Genomic DNA, 25,875 nt, shown 5'->3' on the forward strand with positions numbered 1-25,875 from the left:
CTTTTTTTCTTTACCCATTAGTAGCATTTAAGGATCTTCCTGAAATTTCCCATGTTCAGTTTCTCTTTCATCACTTCTAGTCTCCATATTACCTTCCTCTTGTTCTCTCCTTTACTTTTTTCCTTTTCTCCTACCCTAATTTTTGTTGTTCTCCATTCTGTCCTTTGCCATCTTCTTTCTCCATTCTCTTCCTTGGTAATTACAACCCCTCTTTTACCATTACCTTCTTCTTTCATGGCCTCTCCTGAGTACAGCTTTCTGATATACTATATTAAAGGATGGTATAAACATAACTAAACACTCTTTATTTCCATCTAAGCCAAGTCTCTGGACTTTTCTGTTTCTATTAATGGTAGACCAGATTGAAAATCTCAGACGTCTTCTCACTTTTTTCTCTTTTGTCTCCCACATCTTAATTGTGAAATCCAGAATGTAATATTCACAGTATTTCTTTTTCCAGAGCCAAATGTAGACTTTTATTGACTGTTCCTTAATTGTTACTGTCCAGGTTAACATTCCTTTAAATTCTTTTACAAGCTTGTTATTCCTTTCAACCATTATCCATCACCAACCCACCAAAAGACTCCTTATCTGCCCATCAGGGCCCTTGGCATTGTTCAGCCAGTTGACCTAGCCAACTTTGTCATCTCTTGCCCTTTATTATGTGTTCCTCCACTCGTTCACCATTCAAACCAGTTTCCTATATAAGCACCCATGTCTTTGCTTACGCTTTCTTTCATCTAAAAAGCATAGGTATATTTTAAAGACTTTCATTAATGTTTCAGATACAGATAAATAGCATTCTAAAATATAATTTTCCCGATATTTTAATTAAAATAAATTAATTAAATTTCCTGAAATTTTAATTAAAATATTTTTCTATTTAATTACTGAATTATTTTTTCATTATTTTAAAATTTTAATTTAGATCTTCCTAAAATACTCAGTTTAGACATTTCATAAGTTAACAAACTATGCTTTTAGTAAACTAATTTTATTTTTAAACTAATTTAATTTTTAAACAATTATCATATCACTTACATGAATACAAAATGGTTCTAAGAAGCTACCTGGCTGGGCTGCTCAGTAACTTGGAGTGTATTCTGATACGCCAAAGTGGTGGTTTCAGTCCCCAGTTGAGGCACACGCAGGAGCATCCCAATGCATGCACAAATAGGTGGAACAGCAGGTCGATGTTTCTTTCTCTCCCTTCTGCTCTCTAAAATCAATTTTTAAAAATACAAAAAAATTATCTTTATAAAAAAAGGTAGAAGGATCCAGTCTGCCTTCATTACTATTTCTCTAATTTAAATGTAATTATTGTCTTGAATGAGACCTTTCAAATATTTTTTATGTAGATTTCCAGAATTCTTTTAGTATTGAATATACAAATCTAATATGAAATAAGTAATGTACTATACTCTGACATAATGGCACATATCAAGCATATAGTACTCATGTGATACATTTGTCTCCTAATAAAATACTACCTGTTTCTGCCTTGCATTTTATACCTGTATTTAAAAATGTGTATTATATAGGCTTTTGTATTTTGTATAGATTTCTTTTATTTTCAGTGAGAGTGACTCTGGAGAGACTGCATTTCTAATTTCTTCTTTTTTTTTTTTTAAACCCAGGGCTTTTTTCTTACTGTTTCACCAGAGTCGGTGTTAAAAGTGGCTCACCATGCTTCTGAGAACAACAGAATTTTCACTTTGAACCTGTCTGCACCATTTATTAGTCAATTCTACAAGGAATCATTGATGAAAGTTATGCCTTACGTTGACATACTTTTTGGAAATGAGACAGTGAGTTGTTCTATTTTTTCTTCAGATACCTGGGTTTTCTGGTTTCTGGCTTGTGTATAAATTTAGAAATATATAAATAAAAACCAAAGTATTTGCATAAATATATTTGAAAATTATATAAAAGAACTGCCTAAGTTTGTACCACTCTAATTCAGTATTTCCTTCAATATATAGTAATTTCTTACATAGTAAAAATATGTTTTACAAAGGTTAGGTTATTGAGGTTTATAATTTATATATAGTAAAATTCACTTTTTTTACTGTATATTTCTATGAGCTTTTCTAAATGCATAAACCTGACATGTAACCATGATCATAGTCAAAATTAAAACCGCTCTCATCACCACCCTTTTAGTCAACCCTTAGCCCTTGACATAAACTGATTTGTTTTCTGACCAGTACAATAATGTTTTTCTCTGAAATTTTCATGGATTAAGATAAAAGCCATCTAGTCTAAAATAAATGTTTTATGAAATTAAATAGCTCTTTAAAGGGTGACTTAATAATTTAAGAGTAAATATTGGTATGTTGTAAAATGTATTAAATTTCTTTAATAGTATTTTTGCTAATATTTGTATATTTCATGAAATTTCATTTAAACTTTTGCAGCCTTTTCTTTTTACCGAGAATATACTTTAATTCTATATTAGTGGAAAATAATTTTTTTGCTCAGTTAGTATTTATAGCTTCTATTTAGCCTGTATACTTTAAAAATCCAGGAAATGGGGGGTTGGGGGATAGAGATACCTTTGTTTGGTGTATCTTTGTGTGGCCTGGGCAGTATCACTTAAATGTCATGAATCTTAGGGGGCTTATGTGTAAAGTGAAAGTATTCTATTAATTTTCCCAGAAGTCTATTCTGATTCTAATTCCTTCGTTCTAACACAGTTTGATTATATTCACTGATTTGTATCTAAATGAGGTAACTTTGTTGTCTGCCTGGAATAGCATAAAATTTGACCTGGAAATAATTTATAAAATTAACCTGGTTGATTTCTAGTAAAAATATGGAATGAATATCTTTAAAGGCACTCACTAGTCATAGGAAATGCTACATTCTTGATGATACACAAACTGACATAATGGCAAGAAATAGAGGTATAAGCCTTGAACTCTTAGGTATCTGCTAGACATCTCATTTGACTAAAATCTATGTTTTAGATTTCCTTTATTGCTAGTTTTATTTTTTGAAGTGGAAAGGAACTAGCTAAGAAAAGTGCTACTCTAGAACTTTAAATAACATGAGAGAATTGGTCATCAGTATGGAAATCTGAGAATTTGGGGGAGAAATTGATTCTCAGAGTTCTTTATAGTCAGAAAAGATCAAACTGGCAATATTTAGATAGATGCTCTAGACTTTAAGAAGACAAACTTTAAAACCTTTAAAAAGTTAAATATGATATCAAAGAATCAGACTTTAGATGTGAAGAAAATTTGAGAGGATTGAATACCATCAGAAATTCAATCCTGACTTTATAATCTCAAATGACCTTAATTAGGAAGAAAATGGGAGGAGCATTAGAAAAACATTGCAGAACACACAGAAGACTTTTAATAAGAGTTTGCATTTGTAAAACACATGGAAAAAAGATGGAAAGCATTTATAGAACCAGGAAACAATACTAAAAGTTTGGCAGAGATATAAGAGAATAGAAAAGAATAAAGGCCTCAAAATGATTAGGTTTGCAGAAAATGCTGATGTTATCAAAATAGTCTTCACTAAAAGAAATTACTCTAAATGCACAGGCAACAACAGAAAAAGCAATTAGACTTCATCAAAATTAATTTTTTTGTGCATCAAAGGACACTATCGAGAAAGTGAGAAAGACAACCCATTAAATGGATGGAAATATTTATAAATGATATAACTGATAAGGGATTAATATTCAGAATATACCAATATATCTCAACAATAAGAAAACAATCAACCCAATTCAAAAATGGTCTAAGAACTTAAGTAAACATTTCTCCAAAGAAGATAGCCAGTAAGTACATGAAAAGATGCTCACCATCACTAATCACTAGCGAAACACATATGAAAACCAAAATGAGATACCAGTTGGCACACAGTAGCATGGCTAATATCAAAATATAGAAAAACAATGTTGGCAAGGATGTGGAATAATTAGAACTCTTATGCATTGCTGGTGGGAATGTAAAATGGTGCAGCTGCTGTGGAAAACAATTTGGTGTTTCCTCAAAATGTTAAACATAGAATTCTTACCATATGATCCGGTATGTCCATTTCTACTTACATACTCAAAAGACCTGAAAGGGATTCAAATACTTGTACACCAGTGTTTATAACAGCATTATTTACAGTACCCAAAAGGTAGACACAAACCAAATGTTGTTCCTCTACAGATTAATAGATAAAATTTGGTGTATACAGTTGACACTTGAATAGCTCGGTTTTGGTAAGTCCACTTATACATGGATTTTTTTCAATAAATATGTATAGTACTATAAGTGTGATTTGTCTTCTTTATGATTTACTTAATAGCATTTTCTTTTCTATAGCTTCCTTTATTATTATTATGAGAAAACAGTATATAAAACATGTATTAAACTTTATATTATTAGTAAAGCTGGTCAGCAATAGCCTATCAGTTCTTAAAGATTTGGAGGAGTCAAAAGTTATATGAAGATTTTCAACTGCTTGTTGGGTTGGTGCCCCTTACCCTCATGTTATTCAAGAATCAGTTGTAGGCCCTGGCCAGGTGGCTCATTTGACAGAGCATCATCCTGGCACACCGACATCATGGGTTAAATCCCCAGTCAGGACACATGTGAGAAGCAACTAGTGGACCAACAAGTTGATGCTTCTCTCTCTCTCCTTCTCTCCTTCTCTCTCCTCTCTCTCTCCCTTTTTCTCCCTCCCTTTATCTTCCTCCTCTCCTCTCTCTGTCCCTCTCACTCTCTTTCTCATCAATGGAAACATTTTTTAAAAAGTCAGTTGTATATACAATGGAATATATTATTCAGCCTTAAAAAGTAATGAAATTACAATACATAATACAACATAAACCTTGAAAATATTATGTTAAGTGAAATAAGCCATATATAAATAAACAACTATTGGATTTTCTTATAGGAATTCCGCTTATAAGAGGTATCTAGAATATTCTAATTCATGGAGACAAACTGTAGAATAGTGGTAACCAGGTATTGGAGGGAGATAGAATTGGTAATTATTATTCATGTTATACAAAGCTTTTTTCTATTTGGGATGACAAGAAGTTCTGGAAATGGATAGTGGTGATGGTTACACAACATTGTAAATGTACTTTCTGTCACTGAAACAAACACTTATAATGGTAAAATTTTTATATATATGTATATGTGTGTATGTATACACACCCATATTTTACCACATTTTTTAAAAAAGTGATTGATTCTGCAAACCAATAAAGTAAGATTACTTTAAAGTAAAGTGAATGGAACTTAATATAGATTATACTAGAAATCATTTTTCCCTACTCAGAAGAATAAGTAATAAAGTTACAATCCATTACATGGCTACAAATCATGTATGTTTAATTTTTTGGTGTGATTACTATTCATTTGAATTCACTTAAACAGATATCTAGTACCTATTATGGCAGAACAATAAATAGCAGATGTATAGTATATTGAGACAATCTGTCATAATATAGATTATAATAATAATTGGATACAGGGCAATTAGATATATTTGGAATTTTGTTGAACTAGTTTCAGAAACTGCTGACAAATAGATTTCTACTGATATGCCTCAGTGTATACCCTGAGCTTTGCTCAAGAAAACTATCATTGATTCAGATAAAGCTATATTTACAGATAGTGCAAATACAGAGAATGCAAATAATGCAACACTTTAACAAATATCAAACAGGCTAAATGTCAAAGGGAGACTTAAAAATTTTAATAGACTGGAAATTTCAGTTGAATGATGAAATTTAATAAGGATAAATAAAAATGTTGCCATATTTTATTATAAAAAGCAAATATGGTATTCTGGGATTTATCTCTTTAATCTCATTTTTTATTATTTTTCTCCTTGAATATTCTAGGAATAAACTAGCTTCACTTCTCCAGGAGAAAAAAAGCAACATTTTATGTCTAAAATGCAATGAAGTGTAAAATATATTTCTTAGGAAATACATATAGGATTGTTTTGTCTTTCTCTCACCCACCAAGAAAATAAAAATCTACTGTGTTTAATATAAATTTTCAAAATGTCAATACTTAGTAAAACTGTTACCAGAACAAGCTGGGGTTCGTGTTGCCTGTCACCCTTCTAGCCAGTTCACAAGAGACAAGAACCACGTAGGTATAAGAGTATCTTTAATTCAGATTGCTAGCAAACTGAGAAGGGAGGGGACTCATGTCCAAAGAACTACCTTAATAGTCTCTGCTGACTGGCCAGTTTATATATCTTGGGAAGGTTAGTGATTCATTATAGAGCATACAGTTAGTTACGGAGCAGTGTGCAGGATGCAGGAGTCTGGTTTGCAAGGATGACTCCCTGGAATGTCCTTCTGACACTGGCACAGGTCTGTCTGGCATCCTTGATGTTACTCCAGAATATCTGGCATCTGGCAGTGCCTCTGGGAACCATCTGCAGAGAGATTCTCTGCTTCTGCAAGAGGGACTCTTTGTATTCTTTAGGAAACAAAATAAGATTTGTGAACTAAGCTTCTTGTTATCTATACTGCCTTAACTCTTTATAAGAACTTATGTGACTGAGCCCTTACCAGTAATTATTTTGATTTAACCTCTTACAAAACCAAATACAATTGGCTTTTATTTTCTACTTGATGCTACCTTTTTTTTTTTTTTTTTTGAGGGTCATACACTAGTAATGATGCTTTAAATCTTTCCTGATAGACTTAATATTTTTTTTTAAAATGCCTTGCCCACCAAGTAATAAAGGACAGAGATCTCTGTGAGACAGTAAGTAAGTTGGGTGAACCCTGTGATTACACTATCATATTGCTTGGAGAGAATTTCCAGGCCACAACATATAGAGGGAAACTTTCTTAGCTATCTCTTTTGAATTGAGGACATCAACTGGAAGTTTAGGAAATCTCACAGCTAGACAACCAGAGTTCTCAAGTCAGAGTACCAGACAGGAAAGAGCTGCATAGAGAACACAGAAGATTTGAAGAGAGTCCCACCCAAATCTTCAGCTGAGTACTGATCAGCATATATTTGTAAGGAAACTAATGAAGATTGGGAAAAGAATCACCTAAAAAGATTAGAGAGCATAATCCACAGAGTGCACATAAAGCCTGTAACCATTCTCGTTCCACTAGCCAGAGTGAATAACCTCATAATTCATGGGGCTTAGACAAAATACTTCAAATATTAAAGAGGCAACATTAATCAAAAATAGAGGCTATTTTAGTCCCTCCTAATGATATTATTCTAATATAATTGACAGCCTTTACATTAATCTAGAGTAGAAGCTACTGTAGTTTCTCCTAACAATATTATTCTAATATAACTGACAAACTTTATGCAATGAACAAAGACAAAAAGTGCCAAAGAATACTCAAGAAGAAATGGAACACACTTAAGGAATAAATAACACCAGTTCTATATAGACTATCCCAGAAAATTGAAGAGGAAGAACACCAAAACCAAGGAATTTAAAGAAAACTCCTGACCAATATCTCCCATGAACCTAGATACAAATTCTTCTCAAGGAGAAGAATTTTAGCAATTCAAACCAAACACTATATAAAAAAGATAATTCATCATGACCAGGAAAGCAGGGTTGGTTTAATATATGAAAAACAAGCAATATAATTCACCTTAGTAAAACAAAAAAAAAGAGAAAGCATGCTTGTTGGGGACCGAAAACTGACACAGTCTTTGCAGTTTAGATTTTTGGGGGACAGAAGTGTGGGGAACTGGGGGTAAGCTGACAGTCTGCCCAACCCCCACCTCACTTGTTCTGTGAAGTTGCTAAAGGCTATTTTCTATGGTGCTGGATTGTTTATACTCATACTACCCCCCATGTCACACAGAAAGACTGAAGGAAAGTTTCTTTTATCCTTTGTTTTGTGAACTAAAGATGTTATGTATGGTGGGGCTTTTCTGCACTTGTTAGAATTCTTGAGTTGTCTTGGAAATGTGATCAGAGATCTCTTTGATTTGCTACTGGCCCACTTTGCCCTGTAAATAAAGCAGGAAACGGGTGTTGAGCCTGCTCTATTCTTGCCATCAGCATTGCAGAGGCCTCCCTAGTCCATCTTTTTACTCTAAGCCTATTTTCTTAATACACACCATTCCCACTCAGGACCTGGAATTACTAGAAGTGCCGGTTCGTGGCACATGATTACTAGATTAATAGACACAGAAAAATCATCTGATGAAATCCAATGTCTATTTATGATAAAAGCCCTCAGAATACTAGGAATAGAAGGGAATTTCTTCAACCCTATACAAGATATTCAAAAAAATTGTGCAGCTAACATTATACTAAATGATGAAAGACAACACTTTCCTCTATGATCAGAACAAAGCAAGAACATTCACTTTCTTCACTTCTCTTCAGCAATGTATAGCATTAATAAGGCATGGAAAACATCAGATTAGAAAAGAAGGAGAGAGGTCAAGATGGCAATGGAGTGGGTGGACGTACCAACTTCCACCTCCCAGAACCAAAGTGGATTACAAACTAATTTTAAGAACCATCATCTGGAAAAACCAACTTTGGACTAAACTAAGAGGACTCTTCAACCAAGGAACACTGAAGAAGCCACACTGAGACTGGTAGGAAAAGCGGAAACGCAGAGAGGGCTGCCCAGCTCCCCAGAGCGAATGGCAGCCGGGAGAGACTCACGTGGCGGGAAGTGAGTTTAGCAGAGAGGGGAGGATCCTGAGTCCCAGGAACAAAGCCCCAGCCTGCAGCCCCAGAGCCTAGAAAAGGCATATGGACAATATTTAGCTGGAAACAAGACAGGATACTGTTTGTGAGAAAGAGACTGATTTCTAAGACCCAGGATTCTTCTTAAAGGGACCGCGCAGAAAACCTCTCTCACAACCACTCACCTGGGGTTCCGGGGGATGGGGAGAGAGGAGTGGACCGGAGTAGCAGGAAGAGATTGTAATCTAGGAGGCACAGGGAGAAACATTTTGAGAGACAGCCACCCTAACCTCTAGGATGAGTCACTCCCCAAATCTGAAGTGAATATTTTCCCTGGAAACAGCAATACCAGCAAAGGGAAGCAGTACACCAGCCAACAAGCTCTCCCGTGGCACTCAGAGCAGAGTCGCTTAGAAGGAGGGAGCTTTCGGGACTACAGTAGTGAGTCTTAGTGTCTGAGCTGCAGTGCCCCCACCCACACGGCTGAAGGCTCACCCGACGGTGGATGGCGGCGGAAGCCGGCTGGCCACCACTGAGGCTCAGTCTTGCCAGGCTGGGGAGAAGACTTGCAAAAGTGATCAAGCCCAGCTGTGGGCCACCTGCAATCTAGCCTGGGGGGGAAGGGCAGGAGCCCCGGAAGGGGCGGAGACTCGCCCTTCAGCAAGGACGCAGAAGCACAGCCTTACCCCACCCGTGGAACCGAGGCTTGTGGCCTGACTTGGGAGCCAGCTCCTCCCGCGGGGGTTAACCCAAAAGCCCAGAGCAGGTGCAGTCCCACTACGGATCGTGGGCATGCATTCCTGCTCGGCCTGTGGAGCCAAAGCTTGCAGCTCTCTCACGAGCGAGCTCCTCCTGCAGGGGCAGGGCGAAAGCCCAGAATCAGGCGGAGACCCGCAGCTCAGCAAAGGTGCTTACCCCTTCCCTGAGGGCTGAGCATAACTTCACCCGTGGGAGTGGGGCGAAGGCCAAGGCCTCCAAAGGCTTCTACACCTGAGCACGTGATCACAGCCACTCCTGTGAAAGAGAGGTGGAAGCCAAAGCAACAGCTCCAGTGGGCAGGCACCGGCAACACCCATACCTGAACATCCTAGGCAGCAACAGTTGAGGGGCAGAGGGGGTAATGGGCCTGCAGACAGACCACATCTAGGGAAAACAGGCCACACCCAGTGGACTCCAGGGGCCAAAACCTTCTTTTACACAGACAAAATGAGAAAGCAGAGATATGCAACACAAATGAATCAAGAGAAATCCCCAGAAAAGGTCCTGAATGAGTCAGATATAACCAAATTACCAGATGCAGAGTTTAAAATAACGATTGTTACGATGCTCAAAGATATTAGAACAACAATAGATGGTCATTACAAACACCTAAATAAAGAGATAGCATATATAAAAAAGGACATTGAAATAATAAAGAAGAATCAGTCAGAAATGACAAATACAATATCAGAAATGAAGAACACAATGGAAGGAATTAAAAGCAGGATGAATGAAGCTGAGAATCGAATCAGTGAGTTAGAGGACAAGATAAATGAAGGCATGAAAGCAGAGCAGAAAAAAGAAAAGAGTCTGAGGAAATCCTAAGAGAGCTCTGTGACAACATGAAGAGAAATAACTTCCGCATCATAAGGGTTCCTGAAAAGCAGAGAAAGAACAAGGGATAGACTTTGTTCAAACATATCATAGCTGAAAACTTGCCTCAATTAAGACAGGAATACGCCTCACAAGTTCAAGAACAGAGAACTCCATTAAAGAGAAACTCAAAGAAATCTGCACCAAGACACATCATAATTAAAATACCAAAGCTAAGCGATAAAGAGAAAATATTAAAAGCTGCTAGAGAAAAAAAGACTATCACCTACAAAGGAGCCCCCATAAGGATGACTTCCAACTTCTCAGCAGAAACACTTGAGGCCAGAGGGGAATGGCAAGAAATATTCAAAGTAATGCAGAACAAGAGCCTACAACCAAGACTGCTTTATCCAGCAAGGCTATCGTTTAAAATTGAAGGAGATATAAAAAGCTTTCCAGACAAAAAAAACCTCAAGGAATTCACTACAACCAAACCAAAGCTGCAAGAAATGCTAAGGGGCCTGTTGTAAACAGATCAAAGGAGAAAAAGAATATAGCAAAACAGGAATACAGTTTTAAAGAATAAAATGGCAATAAACAACTACATATCAATAATAACCTTAAATGTAAATGTATTAAATAATTCGATCAAAAGACAGGGCAGCTGCGTGGATAAGAAAACAGGACCTGTACTTATGCTGTCTACAAGAGACACACCTTAAAACAAAAGATGCACATAAACTGAAAATAAAAGGATGGAAAAAAAAATTTCACGCAAATGGAAATGAAAAAAAAGCTGGGGTAGCAATACTTATATCAGACAAAATGGACTTTTAAACAAAGGCTATATAGTAAGAGATAAAGAAGGTCACTACATAATGATAAAGGGAGCAATCCGACAGGAAGATATAACCGTTATAAGTATCTACGCAACTAATATAGGAACACGTAAATATATAAAGCAGACTTTGATGGATTTAAAGGGCGAGATCAACAGCAATACTATAATAGTAGGGGATTTCAATATCCCATTAACATCATTAGATAGATCCTCAAGAAAGAAAATTAACAAAGAAACAGCAGACTTAAAGGACATATTAGATCAACTCGATTTAATAGATATCTTCAGAACCTTTCATCCTAAAACAGCAGAATATACATTCTTTTCAAGCGATCATGGTACATTCTCTAGAATAGAACACATGTTATGCACAAAAGCAGTCTCAACAAATTTAAGAAGATTGAAATCATATTGAGCACTTTCTCTGATCACAATGGCATAAACTAGAAATCAACCACAATAGAAAAATTGAAAAACATTCAAACACTTGGAAACTAAATAGCATGTTATTAAATAATGAATGGGTAAACAATGAGATCAAAGAAGAAGTTAAAAAATTCCTAGAAACAAACGATAATGAGCATACATCAACTCAAAATTTATTGGACACAGCTAAAGCAGTCGTGAGAGGGAAGTTTATAGCACTACAGGCATATCTTAAGAAGGTAGAAAAAGCTCAAATAAACAACTTGACCCTACATCTAAAAGAAATAGAAAAAGGACAGCAAGTAAAGCCCAGAGTTAGTAGAAGGAAGGAAATAATAAAGATCAGAGCAGAAATAAATGACATAGAGGCTAAAGAAACAATACAGAGGATATAAGAAACCAGGAGCTAGTTCTTTGAAAAAGGTAAACAAGATCGATGAACCTTTAACCAGACTCACCAAGACAAAAAGAGAAAGGACTCAAATAAATAAAATTAGAAATGAGAGTGGAGAAATAACAACTGACACAACAGAAATACAAAGTATTTTAAGAAAATAGTATGAAGAACTGTATGCCAAAAAACTAGACAACCTACATGAAATGGACAAATTCCTAGAAACATATAATCTTCCAAAAATTAATCTGGAAGAATCAGAAAACCTAAACAGACCAATTACAACAAATGAGATTGAAACAGTTATCAAAAAACTCCTAAAGGCCCTGGCCGGTTGGCTCAGTGGTAGAGCGTCAGCCTGGCGTGCAGAAGTCCCGGGTTCGATTCCCAGCCAGGGCACACAGCAGAGGCGCCCATCTGCCTCTCCACCCCTCCCCCTCTCCTTCCTCTCTGTCTCTCTCTTCCCCTCCCGCAGCCGAGTCTCCATTGGAGCAAAGATGGCCCTGGCGCTGAAGATGGCTCCTTGGCCTCTGCCCCAGGCGCCAGAGTGGCTCTGGTCGCAACAAAGCGATGCCCTGGACGGGCAAAGCATCGCCCCCTGGTGGGCGTGCCGGGTGGATCCCAGTCGGGCACATGCGGGAGTCTGTCTGACTCTCTCTCCCCGTTTCCAGCTTCAGAGAAATACAAAAAAAACAAAAAAACCTCCCAGAAAAGAAAAGTCCTGGGTCTGATGGCTTCCCAAGTGAATTCTACCAAATATTCAAAGAAGAACTAACTCCTATCCTTCTCAAGCTATTTCAAAAAATTCAAGAGGAAGGAAGACTTCCAAGCTCCTTTTGTGAGGCGAGTATAATTCTGATTCCGAAACCAGGCAAAGACAATACAAAGAAAGAAAATTATAGGCCAATATCCCTGATGAATTTAGATGCTAAAATCCTAAACAAAATATTAGCAAACCATATCCAGCAATATATAAAAAGAAATCGTACACCATGATCAAGTGGGATTTATTTTTGGGAGGCAAGGCTGGTACAATATCTGCAAATCAATCAATGTAATTCATCATATAACCAAAAGGAAGGAGAAAAACCACATGATAATTTCAATAGATACAGAAAAAGCATTTGATAAAATCCAGCACCCATTCATGATCAAAACTCTCAGCAAAGTGGGAATACAGGGAACATACCTCAACATGATAAAGACCATCTTTGACAAACCCACAGCCAACATCATACTCAATGGGCGAAAATTAAAAGCAACCCCCTTAAGATCAGGAACAAGGCAGGGGTGCCCCCTTTCACCACTCTTATTCAACATAGTTCTGGAAGTCCTAGCCAAAGCAATTAGACAAGAAAAAGAAATAAAAGGCATCCAAATTGGAAAAGAAGTAAAACTATCATTATTTGCAGATGATATGATATTGTATATAGAAAACCCTAAAGTCTCAGTCAAAAAATTACTGGACCTTGGAAATTACTGGAATGAATTTAGCAAGGTGGCAGGATAAAAATTAATACTCAGGAATCAGAAGCATTTTTATATACTAACAATGAACTGTTAGAAAGAGAAATTAAGGAAGCAGTCCCCTTCGCCATTGTAACTAAAAAATAAAGTACCTAATAATAAATTTAACCAGGGAGATTAAAGACTTGTACTTGGAAAATTATAAAACATTGATAAAAGAAATCAAGGAAAATACAAACAAGGGAAAGCATATACCGTGCTCATGGTTAGGAAGAATAAACATCATTAAAATGTCTAAATTACCTAAAGCAATTTATAAGTTCAATGCAATACCGATTAAAATGCCAGTGACTTACTTCAAAGATATAGAACACATATTCCAAAAATTTATATGGAACCAAAAGATAACACGAATAGCCTCAGCAATCTTGAAAAGGAAGAATAAAGTGTGAGGTATCACACTTATGGATATGAAGTTATACTATAAGGCCATTGTACTCAAAACAGTCTGGTACTGGCATAAGAACAGGTATATAGATCAATGGAACAGAACTGAAAGCCCACACTTTTATGGACAACTGATGCTTGACAAATGAGGTAAGAGCATATATTGGGGTAAAGACAGCCTCTTCAACAAATGGTGTTGGGAAAATTGGACAGCTACCTGCAAAAAAATGAAACTAGACCACCAACTTACCATTCACAATAATAAACTCAAAATGGATAAATGACTTAAATGTAAGCTGTGAAACCATAAGCATCTTAGAAGAAAACATAGGCAGTAAGCTCTCTGACATCTCTCGCAGCAATATATTTGCCGATTTGTCTCCACGGGCAAGTGAAATAAAAGACAGGATAAACAAATTGGACTATATCAAACTAAAAATCTTTTGCACAGCTAAAGACAATAAGAACAGAATAAAAAGACAAACTACACAATGGGAGAATATATTTGACAATATGTCTGATAAAGGGTTAATAAGGAAAATTTATAAAGAACTTGTAAAACTCAATATGAGGAAGACAAACAATCCAATCAAAAAATGGGCAAAAAATGAATAGACACTTCTCCAAAGAGGACATACAGATGGCTAATAGGCATATGAAAAAATGCTCAACATCACTAATCATTAGAGAAATGCAAATTAAGAACACAATGAGATATCATCTCACACCAGTCAGAATGGCACTCATCAACAAAATAACACAGAATAAGTGCTGTCGAGGATGTGGAAGAAAGGAAACCCTCCTGCACTGCTGGTGGGAATGCAGACTGGTGCAGCCAGTGTGGAAAACTGTATGGAGATTCCTCAAAAAATTAAAAATCGAACTGCCTTTTGACTCAGCTATCCCACTTTTAGGAATATACCCCAAGAACACCATAGCAATGTTTGAAAAGAAGAAATGCACCACCATGTTTATGGCAGCATTGTTCACAATAGCGAAGATCTGGAAACAACCCAAGTTTCTGTCAGTGGACGAGTGGATTAAAAAGCCTAGGTACATATATACTATGGAATACTACTCAGCCATAAGAAATGATGACATCGGATCATTTACAACAACATGGATGGACCTTGATAACATTATACTGAGTGAAATAAGTAAATCAGAAAAAACTAAGAACTATATGATTCCATACATAGGTGGGACATAAAAAGGAGACTCAGAGACATGGAGACTCAGAGACATGGACAAGAATGTGGCGGTTTTGGGGGGTGAGGAAGAGGGAGGGGGTTTGGGGAGAGGATGAGCACAAAGAAAACCAGTTAGAAGGTGACGGAAGACAATTGGACTTTGGGTAATGGGAATGCAGCCTAATCAAATGTCAAAATAACCTAGAGATGTTTGCTCTGAATATAGGTATCCTGATTTATCAATGTCACCCATCAAAATTAATAAACAAAATTGAAAGAAAAAAAAAGAATACAAGTAAAACTTTCTCTGTCAAACACCATGATAGTCTTTGTAGAAAATCCTATGAAATCTACAGAATGTTATTAGAACAATAAGTGAGTTTAGCAAGGTGTGGGATACAAGATAATCATACAAAAACCAATTGTATTTTATCATATTAGCAACAAAGACTCAAATTGAAATTTAAAAATACTAATTTTTTTTTGTATTTTTCTGAAGTTGGAAACGGGTAGGCAGTCAGACAGACTCCCGCATGCGCCCAACCGGGATCCACCCAGCATGCCCACCAGGGGTCAACCCTCTGCCCATCTGGGGCATCGCTCTGTTAGAGCCATTCTAGCGCCTGAGGCAGAGGCCATAGAGCCATCCCCAGCTCCCGGGCCAACTTTGCTCCAATGGAGCCTTGGCTGCGGGAGGGGAGGAGAGAGTCAGAGAGAGAAAGGAGAGGGCGAGGGGTGGAGAAGCAGATGGGTGCTTCTCCTGTGTGCCCTGGCCAGGAATCGAACCTAGGACTCCTGCACGCCAGGCCGATGCTCTACCACTGAGCCAACCGGCCAGGGCCTAAAAATATTATTTTTGATACATAAAAATTTACGACATCCTTTGGAAGTAATAGGTGTATTTATTATCTTGATTGTGGTGTAGTTTCAGGATTTTATAGCTGTGTCAGAATTTACGTAATTATAAATTTGTAATTTGTGCAGATTATTATGTGTCAACTATATCACATAAAGCTACTTTAAAAGTATACATAGTGGAACCCTGGCCAGTTGTCTCAGTGGTAGAGCATCAGCCTGGTGTGTAGATGTCCCAGGTTTGATTTCTGGTCAGGGCACACAGTAGAAGCAACCATCTGATTCTCCATCCCTCCCCCTCCTCTCTTTCTCTCTGTTTCTCTCACCACCCACTTCCTCTCCTGCAGCCATGGCTCTATTGGTTCGAGCACATTGGCCCTGGGTACTGAGGATGGCTCCATAGAGCCTCCAAATCAGGTGCTAAAAATAGCTTGGTTGCAAACATGTCCCAAAATAGGGAGAGCTTTAACCCCAGATGGGGGTTGCCGGGTGGGTCCCAGCCAGTGTGCATGCAGAAGTGTGTCTCCTCTCATGTGGAAAGAAAGAAAATACATGTTTTTAAAGTATACATACTATGTGATTACATTTACATAGGATTAAAAATAGGAAAAATTAGGGTAGTTTAAATAAAAATTTACAAGGAAGCAATGTTAAAATGAAGTGCCAACTTCTTTTTATTATTATTATAATTTAGACAATTAAATTTAACAGGGTGATATTGGTCAACCAGAGTATATAGATTTTAAGAAAACATCTCCACATCATTTGGACAGTCAAATATGCTGTATACCCATCACCCAAAGTCATATCATCTTCTGTCATCCTATATTATGTTTCTCTTTAAGCCTCTCCCCTTTCCCCCATCCCCCTCACTCTCCACCCTTCCCTTCTTCCTGGTAACCACTGCACTTTTGTCTAAGTCCATGAGTCTCAATTGTGTGTCCCACCTATGTATGGAATCATACAGTTCATAGCTTTTTCTGATTTACTTACTTCTATCAGTATGTTATCAGAGTCCATCCATGTTATCGTAAATGATACTAGATCATCATTTCTTATGGCTGAGTAGTATTCCATAGTATATATGTACTACATCTTCTTTATCCAATCCTCTATTGAAGGTCATTTTAGGCTGTTTCCATGTCTTGGCCACTGTGTACAATGCTGCAATGAACATGGGGCTGCATGTGTCTTTTCTTACCCTTGTTTTTGAGTTTTGGGGGTATATACCTAGTAGAGGGATTGCTGGGTCTTATGGTAGTTCTATTAATTTTTTTGAAGAACCATCATACTTTCTTCCATAATGGTTGTACTACTTTACATTCCCACCAACAGTTAATGAGGGTTTCTTTATCTCCACAGCCTCTCCAGCACTTGTTATTACCTGTTTTGTTGATAAAAGCTAATCTGACAGGTGTGAGGTGGTATCTCATTGTAGTTTTGATTTGCATTTCTTGAATAGCTAGTGAAGATGAGCATCATTTCATATATCTGTTGGCCATTTGTATTTCTTCTTGGGAGAAGTGTCTGTTCATGTCTTCCATTTTTTTATTGGATTGTTTGTTGCTGAGTTTTGTGAGTTCTTTATATATTTTGGATATTAGCCCCTTATCTGAGCTGTTGTTTGCAAATATCATCTTCCATTTAGTTGGCTGCCTGTTTGTTTTGTTGACAGTTTCTTTTGCTGTGCAGAAGCTTCTTAGTCTGATGTGGTCCCATTCATTTATCTTTGCCTTCACTTCCCTTGACTTTGGAGTCAAATTCATAAAATGTTCTTTATGGCCAAGATCCATGAGTTTAGTACCTATGTTTTCTTCTATGTAATTTACTGTTTCAGATCTTCTATATTTAGGTGTTTGATCCATTTTGAATTAAATTTTGTGCAAGGAGATAAACTGTAGTCAAGTTTTATTCTTTTGCATGGGTTTTTTCCAATTTTTCCAGCTCCATTTATTGAAGAGGCTTTCTTTTCTCCATTGTGTGTTTTTGCCTCCTTTATCAAAGATGATTTGACCATATATCTGTGGTTTTCTTTCTGGCCTTTCTGTTCTGTTCTATTGGTCTGTGTGTCTATTTTTCTGCCAGTACCATGTTGTTTTGATTTTTGTGGCTCTGTAGTATAGTTTGAAGTCAGGTATTGTAATGCCTCCAGCTTCATTTTTTTTCCTTAGGATTACTTTGGATATTTGAGTTTTTTTATGGATCCATATAAACCTGATGATTTTTGTTCCATTTCTTTAAAAAATGACATTGGAATTTAATGGAAATTGCATTAAATTTGTATATTGCTTTCGGTAATATGGCCATTTTAACTGTATTTATTCTTTCTATCCACAAACAAGGAATATTTTTCCATTTCATTGTATCTTTTTCAATTTCCTTTAGTAATGCTTTGTAGTTTTCAGTATATAGATCCTTTGCATTCTTTGTTATGTTTATTCCTAAGTATTTTGTTGTTGTTGCTACTGTAAAAGCAGTTGGGTTTTTTTAGTTCTTTTTCTGAAGTTTCATTGTTGGCACATAAGAAAGCAATAGACTTTTGTATATTAATTTTGTATCCTGTGACCTTACTGTATTGGTTTATTGTTTCTAATAGCCTGTCTATGGAGTCTTTGAGGTGTTCTATATACAGGATTATGTCATCTACAAAAAGTGAAACCTTTACTTCTTCTTTTCCAGTATGAATGCCTTTTATTTCTTTCACTTGTCTGATTGCTCTGGCTAGAACTTCCAGCACTATGTTGAGTAGGAGTGGAGAGAGTGTGCAAGCCTGTTTTGCTCCTGATTTTAGAGGAAAAGTTTTCAGTTTTTTACCATTTAGTATGATGTTAGCTGATGGTTTATTATAAATGACCTTTATTATGTTGAAGTATTTTCCTTCTGTACCCATTTTGTTGAGTGTTTTAAACATAAAAGATTGTTGTATTTTATCAAATGCCTTTTCTGTATCTATTGATAGGATCATATGGTTTTTGTTCTTTGTTTTGTTGATATGGTGCATTATGTTAATCGTTTTACGTATGTTGAACCATCCTTGTGATTCCGGGATGAATCCCACTTGATCATGATGAATTATTTTTTTAATGTGTTGTTGTATTCGATTTGCTAGTATTTTGTTTAGGATTTTTGCATCTGTGTTCATTAGAGATATGGTCTGTGTGTGTGTGTTGTGTGTGTGTGTGGGGGGGGGTCCTTACTAGGTTTTGGTATGAGGGATATGTTGGGCCCATAAAATGTGTTTGGAAGTATTGATTCTTCTTCAATTTTTTGGAATACTTTTGGAAGTATAGGAACCAATTCTTCTTTGAATGTTTGGTAGAATTTATTAGTATATGAATCTGGCCCAGGACTTTTATTTTTGGGGAGGTTTTTGATAGTTGTTTCTATTTCCTCCCTGCTTATTGGTCTATTTAGGCTTTCTACTTCTTTATGTAGAAAGTCTAGGAAAATTGTATTGTTCTGGGAGTTTATCCATTTCTTCTAGATTGTTGAATTTGGTGGCATATAATTTTTCATAGTATTCTCTGATAATCCTTTGTATATCTGTGATATCTGTGGTAATTTTGGATTTTGTTTCTATGAGTCTTTTCTCTTTTTTCCTTGGTGAGTCTTGCCAGGGATTTTCTATTTCATTGATCTTTTCAAAGAACCAGCTCTTCGTTGTATTAATTTTTTCTATAGTTTTTTGTCCTCTATTTCATTTATTTCTGCTCTAATCTTTATTATTTCCTTTCTTCTGCTGGTTTTGGTTTACCTTTGTTCTTCTTTTTCTAGTTCCTTAAGATGTGATGTTAGGTTGTTTACTAGGGCTCGCTCTTGCTTTTTCAGATAAGCATGTAATGATATGAACTTCCCTCTTATTACTGCTTTTGCTGCATCCTGGAGATTCTGATGTTGTGTTGTCATTTTCATTTGTCTATATCTATCTTTTGACCTCTTCTTTTATTTTGTCCTTGACCCATTTATTTTTTAGAAGTCTGTTGTTTTATTTCCACATTTTTGACAGTGTGTTTACTTTTTTGCAGTTGAATTCTAGTTTCAAAACCTTATGGTCAGAGAATATGCTTGGTATAATTTCAGTCTTTCTGAATTTGGTGATGTTAGTTTTGTGGCCCAGCATATGGTCTATTATTGAGAATGTTCCATGTACATTGGAGAAAAATGTATACTGTGACGTTTAGAGCTGCAATGTCCTGTAGATGTCTATTATGTCCATTTGTTCTAGTGTTTTTTTTGGTTTGCACTTTTAGATCAGTTAATAGTTGTCATATATTTTGGTGTTCCTGGTTTGGTGCATATATATTAAGAAGTGTTATGTCTTCTTGATACAGTGTCCCCTTTATCATTATGAAATGTCCATCCTTGTCTCTGGTTATCTTTGTTGTCTTGTAGTCAGCATTGTCAGATATGAGTATAGCTACTCCTGCTTATCTTTGAATATTATTTGCTTGGAGAATCGTTTTCCAACCTTTCACTTTGAATCTATTATTATCCTTGTAGCTTAGATGTATCTCTGGAAGGCAGCAAACTTGGGTTTTTCTTCTTAATCCAATCTGCTACTCTGTGCCTCTTTATTGGTGAGTTCAATCCATTTACATTTAGTATAATTATTGACACCTGAGGATTTCCTATTGCCATTTATACACTGCTTTTTGATAGCTTTGTGTCTTGTTTGGTTCTTCTTTTTTGTTTTTCAGTCATTTGTTTTTGTTTGGTGATATTCCATACTTCTATTTTCTGTTTCTTCTTTTTTTAAGCTATGTGTTTCAGTTGTGGCATTTTCAGGGGTGTTATATTTATTAGAGTCCATTATCTCATGAGTACTTCTGCACTCCATCCTCCTTTGTTACTGCTGATCTTTATCTTCTCCCCTTTTATGTATTGCTGTCACAGATTATCTTTGTTTTTTATTTTGGTTTTAAAATTTTTTACTTGTAATTTTGTCTTATTTTGTTCTTTGTATCTGATTGGATAACCTCCTTTAGTATTTTCTGTAGTGGGGGTTTTCTGGTGATAAATTCCCTCAGCTTCTGTATGTCTGTAAATGTTTTTTATTTCCCCTTCATATTTAAAGGATAGCTTTGATGGATATAGTATTCTTGGTTGGTAGTTCCTCTCTTTCAGTACTTTAAATGTTGGGGTCCACTCTCTACTGGCTTGTAGAGTTTTTACTGAGAAATATGATGATAGCCTAATGGACCTTCCTTCATATGTTATATCCTTCTTCTCCCTAGTTGTCTTGAGGATTCTTTCTTTGTCATTGACTTGTGATAATTTCATTATAATGTGCCTTGAAGTAGGTCTGTTTGGGTTGAGGTAACTCAGCATTCTGCTTGCTTCTTGGATTCAAGGTTCTAACTCTTTCTACACTCTTGGGAAGTTCTCATCAATTATTTGTTTCAATATGTTCTCTATTCCCCTTTCCCTCTCTTCCTTTTCTAATATACCCATTATTCTTATATTGCTCTTCCTGATAGAGTCAGACAATTCTTGTAGGACTTTCTCATTTTTTTAAAATTTATGAGTCTCTCTCTTCTCTCTGTAGTATTATCTCTAGTTGCTTATCTTCAATGTCACTGATTCTCTCTCTTCTGTCTGGCTTGGTCTATTGGCTAAGCTTGTTACCTCATTTTTCAGTTCATGTATTGAGTTTTTTATCTCTGGTTCTTTTTTATACTTTCAATTTACTTGGTGAAGTACTGTTTTTTTTTCATTAAGTTGTTTTTTGAGCTCACTATATTTCCTTTTAGTGTTTTCTTGTATCTTAATGAGTATTTTTAGAGCTTCAATTTTGAATTCTTTGTCATTAAGCTCCAAGGTTTCCATGTAATTGAGATTTTTTTCATCATCTATCTGAGCTCCGTCTCTGTCTTATATATCCATATTTGGTTTCTTTTTCCTTGATGGCATTTTCAGCTGGTATTGTTAATAACCCCAATAAGAGATAATTATTTCTTTTTTCTGGCAGGGGGCACTACAATACAAGATTTGCCTCTGTGAGATTCTTGGGTGTTCTGTCAGGTTGGTAGGAGGGGCTTGTTGCTAGGGCTTTGCAATTTTATGGCACCGCCAATGGCGACCAGGAGTCCTCCAGGGCCCTCCCCTACCACCCAACTGAGTAGGGGATCTAGTATGCAGGTACCCCTGCCTCTCACAGGAGAGAGCTGCCTGGAGACCTAATGGAGGGGGGTCCGCCACCACTGCTGTTCTCACAGCAAGGGGAGCAATGAGGAACCAGTTGGCTGGGGCAAACAGTCCAGTCCCTCCTTCCATACCACTCTAAGCACTCCAAGTACAGCTTTGAGCAGGGCAGGGGCTGTGCGCCACAAGCCGTGTCCCTGAGCTTCCAGAGCAGCTGCAGCAGAGATCTCAGATCAGGAGCTTTCCACACACAAGCCTAAACTTCCTCTGGCAAGCGGGTGCCTGAGCTTCAGAGCCAGTGGCTCACAGATTCCAGATCAAGCACGTCTGGTGCCACAGGGCTAAATTGTGCTGGTCAGGCGGGCAGATCAAGCATGCCCATGTCCTGTGGGCCAATCTCCACAAGCTATTCGTCCGCAGTTCTTAGGAGCTTGCCACTTTCTTTATGTGCGCCCATGCCTGTAGTCACCCAGCCCTGCAATCACGGGTGTGACAGATGCCAGGAAACGGCCTTGCTCCCCGTTCTTGGCCATCACCCCTATGCAGCTCCTTCTCCCCAGACTCTCCTCCCGGCTCCTCCAGGTCTGAAACAGAGCCTGCAACAACAGTGCCTCCCTCCTTCAGGTCCGTGAGGAAGGAGAAAGACTCAGTCCTCTGGTATTTTTTTTCTTCTGTGCTTTGGCCCAACTTCTTGCACGATCATACCTTTGTCTATCCAGTGTGTGTATATTTCAGGTTCATCTGGGTTTTTTCCTCTGCATATATAGTCGTAGAATTTGTTGAAATGTCAAGGGGAGAGATGAAGAGTATCTCTCACGCCACCATTTCTCTCCCAACTTCTTAAAATTACAAAGATTATCCACAAAAATCACTGTTTAATGCACACAGCAATTCTGTGCTGGGTATTCTGTTGCATGTAAAGTTTCAGCTTGACTCATAGAAAGGACTCAAATTTTTGTTAGGGTGTATTGGTGATGTTAGTAGTGTTAAGAGTGTTGAACTTACTCTTCTTTTAATTAAGTTCCACTTAACTAACTTGCTTGAATAACATGCAGTCCCCATTCACTTGATAAAATGTAACAAGTGGGGCCAAACAAATGAATGAAAATGTTATTAGGTTATTCTCTGGTATACTACCTCTCTTCATACAAAATTGTTTACCAAGAGTCAATTTATTTGTTCCTAAGGCTTTTTAGGTAATATCTTCATTACATAATTATTGAATTATTATATAATCTGATAAAATCTGAGTGCATATAGAATGAAAATTAGTGGATTAAGTTTGGAGACAAAGCTCAATGAAGACAAACTGCTTTTAAAAAGTGGCTTTTGAATTAGATGTACACATGAAAAGTATAAAATATGAAAGGAAGAAAGAAACTGCAACTAACTATACTCACGGAATACTTCATGGATGCCTTTGAGTTTTCACTCTAAAGACACTGGAACTGAAATTCATAAGTTAATGAATAATGGATTTGGTTCTGTAAGGCACACACTAAAAGGCTTGCCCCTACTTTAAATATTAGCAAATGATGTATCTTTATGTATTAATAAATGCTTAGGCTTTTTCCTTGCTTCAGTCAATTTGCTGATTTATTAGCCAGTTATTAGTCCTTTGGTTTCCTCATATGTAAAATGAGGGATATATGTAGAAATACTAAATGATCTTTCAAATTTTTTCTTATAGCTTAAAAATGATTTTTAAAAACAAGGATTCATTCTCTCACATATTCTAATATTTAGTAACACTAACCAATTTTATTATAAATCACCAAAGTCCTTATTCTGAAACCTAAAATATTGTTATGTCTAACATATTAATTTTAGATGTTTTGTTTCATTGTTAGTGTATGGACTCAACTGTAGTGCCTTTCAAGCTAGATTTTTTTCCATCACTCACCTTTACTATTTCTTTTCTCTGATTTCCCCAAGGTAAAGGATGGGGCATACCCTGAGACAAAATGGAAGTATCCACAGGAATATCATTGCTGCATTAATGAGATAAAAACAAATTGTTAAATGATGTTATTTTCTTTTTTCTTTTTCTTTAATTGTGGGAAAAAATATATAACATAAAGTTTACCATTCTTTAGTGTACAATTCAGTGACATTAACTACACTCATGATGTTGTGCAACTATCATCATCATCCATTTCCAGAACCTGTTCATCATCCCAAACAGAAGCTCTGTACACATTGAACAATAACTTCCCTTTCTCTACCCCACCATGTCTGTGATAACCACTATTTTATTGTCTGTCTCTATGGACTTGCCTATTATAGGTACCTTATATAAGTAGCATCATACACTAGTTGTTTGTATCTGACTTGCTTTACTTAACATAATGTTTTCAAGGTTTATCCATGTTATAGCATGTATCAGAATTTCACCTTTGTTATCCTCTCATCTATTGGTAGATATTGTTTGTCTTCACCTGTTGGCTTTTGTGAAAAATGCCACTATGAACACTGATGTACAAGTATTGTTTAAGCACCTGCCTTCAGGACTTTTAGTTATGTACCTAGAAATGAAAGTGTTAGCAGCGTTGTGGTTCTTGGGTACCTCAAGATAGAAATTAAGGGGAAACCCCAGAGAAATTTCCAGACAATTTTAGTAAATTTATCCTTTAGCACAAGGGAGGCAGCACAGAGGAAGGGAAGATCCTCTGAACTGGCTCCAGGGCTGACTCTGCTTGGTTGCTTTTATAATCTGGGGACAAAGCAGGCTTGCACAAAAAGGCCTGCTTGTTTAAAAAGGTGGAGTTGTGAAGGGTCCGGGAAATGGAGTTTTCCCTATCAGAATAGAGGTACTTACTTCTTCCTTCTGTCAAGTCGCTCAGCAAATACTTCCTCACCTGAGCTGCTACATGGGACAAGATGTTGGTGTTGCTAATTACTGCCACCAAGGTAAAGTCATTAAGTGATCAAATCTTGATCATTTGTGCCTATGGAACAGTGGTTTCTACATCTTCTAGCCATTTGGTCTTAACTTGGCTTCCGGTCACTGGTATTTTTCCACTCCGGTGCCCAAGTTCCTCTGTTGTCTCAGAAGCACTGGATCCTATGCTAATTCTATGTTTAACTTTTTGAGGAACCACCAAATTGTTTTCCACAGCAGCTACACCATTTTACATTTGTATTCGCAATGAACAAATGCTCCAATTTGTCTATATTCTTGCTTACATTTATTTATTTATTTTTATAAAGCCACCGTAATGAGATTAAAGTAGTGTCTCATTGTGATTTTGAGCTGTGTGGTTTACTTTTATCTGAGATGTAGAAATGCATAGAAAGAAATATATATATTGTCTCAATTAAAAGTTCTTGGTAACCTGTTGCATTGCATTTTGTACTTTTAAATTGCACATCTGAATTTATTAGTTTGCTTTATGAGGTTGTTTTAAAACTACTTTAGTATATAAATTATTTAGATGTTACATTGTATTTTTAATTTGTTTCTGACATCTTTAAAGTTTAAAATATTTTCCTTCAGAAGCAATCATTTGTTAGCTAGACTCACATGTAATCAACTTAATAAAGGACATTCTACATGCAGGTAATTGTATTCATTGATGACTGCAAATGCAAGCTGCTTTGTAGTCATTATCTAGTAATACATGACTAAAGAACTTGATTATTCTTCTTGTTTTTCATTTTTATTAAATTAAGAAGTTTGTGGGTTTTTTTGAATAGCATCATCTTGCAAATGGTTCTTAGAGTAATACCTATCAGGGCTCCATAATCACTAGATAATTAACCTGCCAGGATTAAGTACAATCAACTTTGCCTCAGGATGTTTAACTCTCAAATAAGGTCAATTATCTCATGATAATAACTCTTTGTCAAGAGTTACCACTTAATTCCACAGTGAAACG

The 25,875-nt window shown here is 36.5% G+C and overlaps 1 protein-coding gene across 2 annotated transcripts in view; it reads left to right on the top strand.

The window, feature by feature from the left end:
* ADK (adenosine kinase) overlaps positions 1-25,875 on the top strand; it is a 657,653-nt gene that overhangs the window by 435,473 nt on the left and 196,305 nt on the right. For both annotated transcript variants that reach the window (XM_066349840.1, XM_066349841.1), the window contains exon 7: positions 1,638-1,808. In XM_066349840.1, coding sequence (XP_066205937.1) covers positions 1,638-1,808 — 171 coding nt within the window. The remainder of the gene's footprint in view (positions 1-1,637; positions 1,809-25,875) is intronic.

The sequence above is a fragment of the Saccopteryx leptura genome, chromosome 9, assembly GCF_036850995.1.
Source record: "Saccopteryx leptura isolate mSacLep1 chromosome 9, mSacLep1_pri_phased_curated, whole genome shotgun sequence".
NCBI classification, from domain to species: Eukaryota; Metazoa; Chordata; class Mammalia; order Chiroptera; family Emballonuridae; genus Saccopteryx; species Saccopteryx leptura.